The sequence below is a fragment of the Oncorhynchus keta genome, chromosome 13 (genome assembly GCF_023373465.1).
Source record: "Oncorhynchus keta strain PuntledgeMale-10-30-2019 chromosome 13, Oket_V2, whole genome shotgun sequence".
NCBI lineage: Eukaryota > Metazoa > Chordata > Actinopteri > Salmoniformes > Salmonidae > Oncorhynchus > Oncorhynchus keta.
The window spans coordinates 24641555-24652673 of record NC_068433.1 but is presented as its reverse complement, the minus strand read 5'-3'; the positions used below and the strand labels follow the sequence as shown (position 1 = coordinate 24652673).

At 44.3% G+C, this 11119-nt stretch overlaps 1 protein-coding gene across 1 annotated transcript; it reads right to left on the bottom strand.

The window, feature by feature from the left end:
- Window positions 1-2532: 2532 nt before the first annotated feature.
- LOC118392746 (microfibrillar-associated protein 3-like) lies at window positions 2533-10709 on the bottom strand. Its single transcript, XM_052459815.1, has 4 exons — window positions 10483-10709; window positions 9270-9678; window positions 4525-4820; window positions 2533-4347 (listed from the first exon to the last, which is right to left on the bottom strand). The coding sequence occupies exons 2-4, from the start codon at window positions 9541-9543 to the stop codon at window positions 3694-3696; spliced, it is 1224 nt and encodes a 407-aa protein (XP_052315775.1). The 5' UTR covers window positions 9544-9678; window positions 10483-10709; the 3' UTR covers window positions 2533-3693.
- Between the last annotated feature and the right edge of the window lie 410 nt (window positions 10710-11119).

The window sequence follows — 11119 nt, the reverse complement described above, 5'->3', positions numbered from 1 at the left end:
TCTTTGACTTGGGGATATGTAGAAGCACACAGTACACAAAAGGAAATAGTTTTGAACCCTCCATGTGTCAACCTAGACTCATGAAAAAAATAATATAGGATCGTATATCTGATTCACCCTTTAATGTGTGGTTCACCACAGGAAGCAGTGACCTCGATGCGTGCGCCAGTCAAAGGAGTCCCCTCTCGCTCTCTGGCTTTGTTTCAATGACAAGGTGCATAGAGTAGCACCTTAGCTGCTGAGTGAAGGCTATGGGTTGTGTCCCAAATGGCACCCTTCCTCTATATAGTGCACTTCTTAGGGAAAAGGGTGCCATTTGAGGCACATATTAAAGCGTGTGGAGGCAGGTGGTGACTTCATGTTTCTCTCTATTACATTGATAGTCTTAGGTCATATTCATTAGGCACCAAACATAATAAAACAAACAGGGAGGGACTTGTCCAATAAGAAACGGATATTTTCCGTTGCCAAATGTTTTAAAAACGTTTTCCATAGCGTGCCCTAATGCGGGGTTTCCTGGGTCCTCGGTGCACATTTAGTCTTTTTGCCCTAGCACTACACAGCTGTCTCAACCAACTTATCAAGCGTTGATTATTTTGAATCACCTGTGTAGAGCGAGGCCAAGAACTAAATGTGCACCCAGGGTGGGCCTCCGGACCAAGTTTGGGAAACACTGCCCTAATGGATTCAACCCTGCTGTTGGTTGACGAGCGCATCGTCCTTGTTAACCCATGTGGTGTCACAACACTGTTCTTTTCATAACTTCATACTGACTTTTATTTATGGTAGATAGTTGTACATTAATTGTATGATTACATTGATGGTTTGATTGTACATTTAAAACAATGTGTAAAAGTTAATTGTTTTAAATTAAAATTAGAAAATTGCAAAAATGTGTCTGAGTGGGTTCTTAATTCTATTTTAGACATGAACAGGATTCTGATAGTATTGAGGTGAAAGGATGAACACACCAAGTTACTGTCAATCCAACTATTTGTATGGTATTCTACTATACAGCATAACTCATGTGACACTTTTCTCAGTGAACAAGATGAATTTGGTGGTACAGTACACTAAACTCCACCTATGCAAAGCACAATAACGCTGATAGAATCCCCTCAGACCAGAAGCTGCTCTGTGGCCACGGAGGAGGAGCACTGGTGTGATGGTGTAGAGAAGCGGGAGGGGGAACACTAGTGTAGAGGAATGAGGAGGAGGAGCACTGGTGTGATGGTGTAGAGAAGCGGGAAGGGGAACACTAGTGTAGAGGAATGAGGAGGAGGAACACTGGTGTGATGGTGTAGAGAAGCGGGAGGGGGAACACTAGTGTAGAGGAATGAGGAGGAGGAGCACTGGTGTGATGGTGTAGAGAAGCGGGAGGGGGAACACTAGTGTAGAGGAATGAGGAGGAGGAGCACTGGTGTGATGGTGTAGAGAAGCGGGAAGGGGAACACTAGTGTAGAGGAATGAGGAGGAGGAACACTGGTGTGATGGTGTAGAGAAGCGGGAGGGGGAACACTAGTGTAGAGGAATGAGGAGGAACACTGGGTCAAAGAAGAGGGGAAAGAAATTCTGTACCACCCAGACTTCCAAAACAAACCAGTCTTTGTAAGCCTCTTTTCCTGTTAAGAGTTGGGAGCGGAAGAAAGACAGCTTCTAATGCCAGTCAGTTTGCTTTCAGTGCTCGCACAAAGTCAGTTTGCTTTCAGTGCTCGCACAAAGTCAGTTTGCTTTCAGTGCTCACACAAAGTCAGTTTGCTTTCAGTGCTCACACAAAGTCAGTTTGCTTTCAGTGCTCGCACAAAGTCAGTTTGCTTTCAGTGCTCGCACAAAGTCAGCTTGCTTTCAGTGCTCGCACAAAGTCAGTTTCTCTCACACCGAAGTCTCCTGATACAGTACAGGGATCTGGCCTGGCTTCCCATTCACATGCAGCTCTGCATGCCTTTGTACCTGTTAGGCTCCTTTTAAAATCCACTAGGCTATTTCTATGGGAGAGCTGTGTGCAGACTTCATAGAAGCTGGCTTCTAGTGTGTGTATGTACACAATCGCCGCCTGTATGCGTCACATTACACATGCTTAGGTTTACATTTACATTTAAGTCATTTAGCAGACGCTCTTATCCAGAGCGACTTACAAATTGGTGCATACACCTTATGACAACCAGTGGAACAGCCACTTGCATCTAAATCTTGTTGGGGGGAGAAGGGGGGTGAGAAGGATTACTTACCCTTACTTACCCTATCCTAGGTAAGGTTAATGCTCTGCTTCTACTGAACGCTCCTTCCGGCGAAGACTAGTGAGCTTAAACAAGTGTTCACTTGCGCTACTCATCTATAATGACCGCTGTAACTATGGTTACAAAAACAAGATGGCTGCCTTTTCACATGTACATTGGGAGTGAGTGAGGCTGATTGGAGGAATGCATCAGGTGATGAAGTGTCATGGTCCTTTCAGAGAGGGAGAGAGACCTACAGTAAGAAGGCACAAAGCTTTGTTAATGCACGATTAAAACAAACTGGAGGAAACCATGGTAACACAGCAGATAGATTTTATTTTCACTACAAAAAAAAGCCATCAAGAGCATCATTTTAAAGCAGAGCAACATCAAACCCACCTCCCTCCCCCGACTATTAAGCAGAAGGAAAGCATTTTTAGTCCGGTTAAAGACTAACCCAAATACATCGCTTTCATTTCACGTGTAGCCTCTGTTATTAAAGCATGTACGGAAGAGGGTTGGGGTTTGAGACCCATTCAAAACTTAAACATTCAAAAAAGAAAAATGGGAGGGGGGGGTATTGCATACCAGGAAACATAATGGGGACCATAAAGGCTAAATGGTCAAACGTCTAGCATGTAGGAAGTTGTGCATGATCCAAACACCACAGTGGGTCATAATAACAATAATTATAATGATGTCTAATGCAAAGTTTCAGAAATGTTTCAATGAACCACTTACTAGAAAGGCTATAGTGGTCATGTGATTAATTCAAAGGATCGCAGACCAGAAGGCCTGAAACAACTAGTCTTCAATCATCCACAAAATGTTAGTCATGATCCAATTATTGTCGTTAATAGATGAGTTTAATGCATTTGAACTTAACATGATACTGAAATTGCAGGTCCAGGTTGGTTGTAACAGTGGTAGGATAAAAACCCTTTGTGGTCTGCTTAGTAACAGTGATTGCACGACGTCAGCTTGGAGCTAATTTATGAATTGATCATGAAACAGAATACTGCAACAAAATTAAAGCATAATCGTCAAGTCACTTTCATGAAAATCGATTTTCGAGAATGCTTGAATCGAATAACAGACAGCTCTTTTTTTCCCCCTCTGCTCACTAATACGAAACAAATTAAATGGCCCTATACATTGCTTTATACTTACATATATCAAATATTGATTATCCTCTCCTCTCCCCCAATACATTCAACATGTAGATCCATAAGCATGAGGGATGATACGCAATGTCTTATCAAGTAGATTTATTGTAATCCAGACTAGGTTATCATAATACAATCCAGAGACAGACCTACATACGTAGCTAGGTTCGAGATTTAAGCTAGTTCTGTTGAAAAGTGAAATAAAATGACCTTTTCTTGACATATTCTATGTTTTTGAGGGTGGGGTTGGGAAATGCATAGGACAGGATCACTCATCCCTCCTCGGGAGCGTTTGTTTTTTGCTCTCCTGTTTACACATGGCTTTCATAGATCACCTGACCAGGCTGTAGCTTAGTAGTAACCTCTGACTCCACCTCTACCTCCAACCCCACCTCCTCTACTGGCTCCTGCTCAGAACCCTGCTCCTCTTGCTGCTGCTCCTCCTCCTCCTCCTCCAGGTGAAGGGGAGCCAACGGCGGAGGAGACAAGGGAGTGGGCGTGGCCTCAGCCAGAGCCGGAGCCTCCATGGGCAGCGGGGGGTGGATGGACACCTGGATGGCGATGTGCTGAGGCTGCTCGTGCAACGACGCGTCGTCGGAATCTGCTGCAGGGGATCCGGAACGCTCCCTCTCCCGGAGGACGGTGAAGACGTCGCCGGGCCCCACCCCGACCAGGGCCCCCTGCACCAGGGCCGCCCGGCATCCCGATGCCCCATCCAGGTGGTGCCCCTCTGGGGCCTGTCGGAGGAACGTGTGCCTCATCTCCTCAACCCCCACCACCTCCAGGATATCCTCCATGAAAGTGCGGCAGTTCATGATGAGGGGGGGCAGCGGGATGCTGCGGGCCAGCTCCTCAATGTAACGGGCAAACTCCATGGTTTTGAACTGGGTCACCTTGGCCAGCTCCAGGGTCTTGGCTGACGTGATGATGGGGATGCGCTTGGCGATCTCAAACGCCTTCTGGAGCTTTAGAGTGGAAGAGAATATGGAATATAACCTCATTGGACATTTAAATATAGGATGGAAAATATTTCACCATTCAAGAATTATTAAAAACATTACATACCCCAGTTACAAACACACACCCCAAAGGCACTATATCTGCGTACGGTCCTCACAAGTATAGTAAGACAGGACACAAACCTTCTCGGCGCCTTCTGTGCGGAAGAAGTCGTTAATGGCCTTCTCGGTCTTCTTCAGGTGGCTGCTCATCATGCAGAGGCGCGTGATGTTGAGGATCATGATGATGGTGAAGGTGACGAGGCACACGACCACGTAGTAGGCCCCCAGGTCCCCGTTGTGCAGGACCACCCGCATGGTCACCGTGCAGTTGGCGCTGCCGTGCACGTTGGACGCCATGCACGTGTACTTGCCCCGGTCGGCGAACCTGATGTCGGTGATGTTGAGGATGCCATCGTCTGTCAGCAGCCACTTGCCACCTGAGAACGAGAGAGAGCGCGCGTCGCTGAAACCAACGTTTCCATATCATGCCAGCCTCATATTTCCTACTCAGGGCCAGTAGTCCAGTCAGGTAGTAAATGGACAACTCCTGACACGAGTTATCGTAATAATCTACAGGTCGTAAAGGATAGACCTAACCAGAAAATATTATGGAACATTGCAACAAAAACAAAACAACAAAAAAAACATTTCACCATAGAAACAGGGGGCCATTTCCCTTTAAGAACTGTTTGTGGTTCCTTCACATGCATTTCCAGGTTGCAGAGACAGCAGTAGCCAGGCTAAGGGGAAGGTATCTGCTACATTTTGTCGTGACAGTCACGGGTAAGAGCTTTTTATAGCTAGAAGCCCAGGCCATCCTTTCTGCGAAGGCCTTGCATTTTACACTGCATATACAGTGGGGCAAAAAAGTATTTAGTCAGCCACCAATTGTGCAGGTTCTCCTACTTAAAAAGATGAGGCCTGTAATTTTCATCATAGGTACACCTCAACTATGACAGACAAAATGAGAAAAAAAATCCAGAAAATCACATTGTAGGATTTTTTTATGAATTTATTTGCAAATTATGGTGGAAAATAAGTATTTGGTCACCTACAAACAAGCAAGATTTCTGGCTCTCACAGACCTGTAACCTCTTCTTTAAGATGCTCCTCTGTCCTCCACTCTTTACCTGTATTAATGGCACCTGTTTGAACTTGTTATCAGTATAAAAGACACTTGTGATCATTTTGACCCCACGGGGTGAGATCTTGCGTGGAGCCCCAGATCGAGGGAGATTATCAGTGGTCTTGTATGTCTTCCATTTCCTAATAATTGCCCCCACAGCTGATTTCTTCAAACCAAGCTGCTTACCTATTGCAGATTCAGTCTTTCCAGCCTGGTGCAGGTCTACAATTTTGTTTCTGGTGTCCTTTGGCAGCTCTTTGGTCTTGGCCATAGTGGAGTTTGGAGTGTGACTGTTTGAGGTTGTGGACAGGTGTCTTTTATACTGATAACAAGTTCAAACAGGTGCCATTAATACAGGTAAAGAGTGGAGGACAGAGGAGCCTCTTAAAGAAGTAGTTACAAGTCTGTGAGACAGAAATCTTGTTTGTTTGTAGGTGACCAAATACTTATTTTCCACCATAATTTGCAAATAAATTCATTTAAAAAAATCCTACAAATGTGATATTCTGGATTTTTCTCATTTTGTCTGTCATAGTTGAAGTACCTATGATGAAAATTACAGGCCTCTCTCATCTTTTTAAGTGAGAGAACTTGCACAATTGGTGGCTGACTAAATACTTGTATGCCCCACTGTATAGACTGGATTGGTAATTCCCATTTATGTCAACCTATCCCCCTCCCTTCTGATCATTCCATTTCTATTCTTCCACTGTAGGCCTAGTTCTGATCATTCTATTTATATTATTCCACTGTAGGCCTAGTTCTGATCATTCCATCTGGGCGTGCAGACACGCTAGGGTTAACATGTTTAAATGTCCACAGATGGGGGTTGTGCTTACAGCCCAACACCGTGCAGGACGTTTGGCATTTGCCAGAGAACACCAAGATTGACAAATTCGCCACTGGGGCCCTGTGCTCTTCACAGATGAAAACAGGTTCACACTGAGCACATGTGACAGATGTGAGAGTCTGGAGACGCCGTGGAGAACATTCTGCTGCCTGCAACATCCTCCAGCATGACCGGTTTGGCGGTGGGTCAATCATGGTGTGGGGTGGCATTTCTTGGGGGGGGCAGCACAGCCCTCCATGTGCTCGCCAGAGGAAGCCTGACTGCCATTAGGTACCAAGATGAGATCCTCAGACCCCTTGTGAGACCATAGGCTTGTGCGGTTGGCCCTGAGTTCCTCCTAATACAAGACAGTGCTAGACCTCATATGGCTGGAGTGTGTCAGCAGTTCCTGCAAGAGGAAGGCATTGATGCTATGGATTGGCCCGCCCGTTCCCCAGACCTGAATCCAATTGAGCACATCTGGGATATCATGTCTCGCTCCATCCACCAACAGACTGTCCAGGAGTTGGCGGATGCTTTAGTCCAGGTCTGGGAGGAGATCCCTCAGGAGACCATCCGCCAGCTCATCAGGAGCATGCCTAGGCGTTGTAGGGAGGTCATACAGGCATGTGGAGGCCACACACACTACCGAGCCTCATTTTGACTTGTTTTAAGGTCATTACATCAAAGTTGGATCAGCCTGTAGTGTGGTTTTCCAATTTAATTTTGAGTGTGACTCCAAATCCAGACCTCCATGGGTTGATACATTTGATTTCAATTGATAATTTGTGTGTGATTTTGTTGTCAGCACATTCAACTATGTAAAGAAAAAAGTATTCAATGAGAATATTTAATTCATTCAGATCTAGGATGTGTTATTTTAGTGTTCCCTTTATTTTTTTGAGCAGTGTATTTAGTCTTTTGGGGTGTCTTATGCCTAGAATTAGCCATGGCGATTGTATTGTTCATTTGGTTCAGATTCTGAAAGTGTGATAAATTGTGCATATTGACAAGCCATACAAGCTACAACCGCCACTGAGGCTACTAATGGACTAACTGCATGCCTTGTTGTTTTTGGCACAGAGCTCAATTCATTCAATATTTCAAGCAATCTAGGCCTATAAAATACATGCTCAATCAATTAACTGTAACAAACTGCAATTCATTAATCCATTGTGGTTTTCATTTTCAGTCATAATATGATTCCTATTGAGTCGATATTATTTCTTCCTGCAGGACTCTGTCCTCGAGGCCGCAATCCAGGAACCAGCTGTTTTGCACTTGAAATCCATGTTTTATCCTGGAACCCCCTGCAGTGGACCGGTGTTTATGACCTTCCTCTAATTACTGACATTTATTTTCTTGATGAGTTCGAGCTGAACGAATAGGCGGGCAGAGAGGTGCCACTAACTTGTTTATTCCATGGCTGTGTCCCAAATGGCAGTGCCCAAAGGGGCTCTGGTCAAAAAGTAGTGGGTCCTGATCAAAAGTAGTGCACTAAATAGGGAGCCATTCGGGACACAGGCCATTTGTTAAATATTTAAATAGAGGGTGGGGCTGAGGGACAATGGAATCCGTCTGGAAAAAGACCACGTGGTGCTTTGTTGGTGAACAACAGGGAAACAAACAAGTCGTCATGTAAATGTGGAACCACAAGCAAGTAGCCAGCCGAACATTAAATCATGTTACAACATCTGTTGACTATTGAAATGGGTTCTTCTTTGTCTACTACTACATTGATGTGTGAACTTCTCACTAAACTAATCTTGGTATATCCAATGTATTAAGAAGCTCTGTTGTAATCGGGGCAAAATAAATGTCATCCAGGCTATATTTCACCATGGGTCTACATTGGCCACTAATTCTCCCATGAAGTGTCATCTACCATTACAACAACTGCGTAGGTATGTTATTAGACTGTGGCTGGATGGATGATTTCACGTTCCTCCATATTTTGAAAGCTCATCCTGAGTGGGTTGCCGACACACACACACACACACACACACACACACACACACACACACACACACACACATCGATTCAAGAGCCTGAATAGTGTTGGGCTTGAGACGGAGAATGAATAGCGCAGTGCACACACGCACACACACTTAATCCATCAATCCTTCAAGCCGGTCTGTTGTGTCTCTAGAAAACCTGAATGGGTACAGGAAATGTATTCAGACACCGGACGTCCATTTCAATGAGAAGGACTTCTAAATGTATACCCCCGTGTAAAGTGTTCCCAGGCTCACTTCGACACGTGTGTGGAATCAAGAGCTAACAAACAGCGGCAAAAGCCGTGAAAGCAAAAGGAAAGTCATGTTCAACAGGGAAGAAGCGACTCCTATTCAGGGGTTGCACATTGCGTCACAATATTGCTTCGAACAAAGTATCAAGTATCTACAGACAGCCTAAGTAGTGGCCGTGACCACCGATCTGCACCCATATAGGCTAGAGTAGATAGACGACAACTGAATGAGAGAACCACGACAACAACATCATATTAAAAAGCCATTCAAATGTAATGTATCAAGTATCTACAGTTAAGCAGTGGCCGTGACTTTTGAACTCCAACGTCTTTGGAAAAAGAGCCAACTGGCCAGCTTGTTTGATTTGTTGTCATAATAATCATGACATTGATGAACGATTGTTATCCCCCCCCCCATCTGCAGGGTTGGCATTGCATCGTCACTACAATAATCCCCTTCATAGTCATAATAGTCTGTCATAATGTCACTAGTAAAATGTTACCTTCCTTATCGCCCCCTCTTTCCCTGTCCCTCCCTCTCTCTGTTGTCCACAGTTGGACTTAAAATAGCCTTTAGCCTGACAGTTCAAGTTGGTTTGAGAAAAATGTCTGTGGAACAGCTGCTGATTGTGAGGCCAGAGCAACATCAGGGCATTCGTTATAATTATACAAACTTGACTTACTTGTCTCGGTGTCTAGCAGGTCTCCGTGCGAGTTGAACCACTGTACACTCGGGTCAGGGTCTCCAGTGACGTTGCAATCAATCAGCGCGCAGTTGCCCTCACGGGCGATAATCTGCTTTACTTTCGAGAACAGGAGGGGGACAAATCCACCATCTGCCACCGTACCGTTTTCCGTGCTGTTTCCATCTGAAACCGCCGATAAGGCCGCGGTGGCGTGGAGGCTAATAACGGTCAGTAGAAAGAAGCCTAAAGCGTAGCTGCTTGCCCGACGCATTTTTTTGTCTTCCTGACGGTCGCCTTCACCAGATATGAGTTTGTCATGCCACTCGCATCTTTATGCTCAATATATCTCCTGGTGGTGGTAATGAATGGCTATTTGGTATTCTGCTCCGAATCTTGAACCATTCCACTGAAAAGAGAAAAGACAAAGCAACCATGAACATTGTGAACAGTCCGTTGGTTTATTAAACATAATTTTGGTTCAGCAGAGAGATCACCTATTATGACCAGGGGCCCAATGTCTTTGACATTTCTGGTTTATAATTAACCCCCTCGAGCAAATAGTCGATGACTCTGACAACAACAAAAAAAACACACAAAAACAGGGTTTGACTACCAAGCGGACAATGTGACATTGACATTGTTGTTGCAGCAGACTATACTAGTGCTGCTGGAACAGTGCATTTTGTTACAACATAACTAGAGCTGCAATGTAACTTAACAGACATGACATGCCTGTATTTTTATTAGGCCCTAGCTACGTTAGTAGTATTGTTGTCTAAAATCAATTACGAGTTTGATAACAATATTACATCAATAGAAGTATTGATAAGTACCACTGCTAGTTAGTTGACATTTTACATGCAACATAGTAGCTAACCTAGTTAGCTAACAAGTCTAGCTATTTGGGATGTTTTTGCACACTAACAGCTAACGCAACTGGAGGCAAAATCGCGGGGTTTAGCTATACAACTAACGCTAACGGGTTGTAAAAACTAGCTAGCTTATCTGATATAATTTATAGACGACACTATATAAACGGTGAAGTAGCTCACATAATATAGTTAGCTCCATGTAAGGTTGGCTAACAGAGAGAAAAAAAACTAAGATTAGTCCACTAATGTAAGCAATCATAGCTCGCTCGCTAGTTCACTCGCAATAACCTTATCTTGCCGAATAAACGTTTTCCAATAACATCTGATAGCATACTTACAATTTCATTTAGCTTACAGGCGTTCAATCGTAAAGAAGGAGAGATCACAGTGTGTCTTTCGGCCTTTGCTGCATTCCGCTATGTCTTCGACGTCCTCATCGCTCTTCGGTTCTCTCTTGCTCAGCTGGCCGCGTGACACAACATTCGGGTCGCTGCAGTATTCGGCTTCCCTAGAATCCCTACCCGAGTCAAATTACCAACAGGCAGCAAGAAAAAACTAGGTCAGTCATTGGCCACGCAACAACTTTATTATGTGATCGTATTAAAATGGATCCACATGCCCAAAGAAACATGATTGGATTAACTAGAATAGTACAGTACAGTATCCTACGTGAATGTGTCATCAGTGGAATTAGATGTAGATAGAAATGTAGGCCATATTTCACCCCCCAAAAAAATGCAATTAATGAAAATATCACTTATTGTTCCAAAAAACTATTTTACATGAATGAAGTCCATTCATGCACCGGGCTGTATAGACTACTTTTAGGACGTTCTGCTTTGTCTGCCCTTTCTATTGAGTCTTAGACTACAGTTCTTCAAGCACTTAACAGAGGCCAGTGTCTCACTCTGTCTCAGATCCAGGCCGTTTGCCATCATCAACCACTGCATTGTTCATCTGACAGACAGAACTACA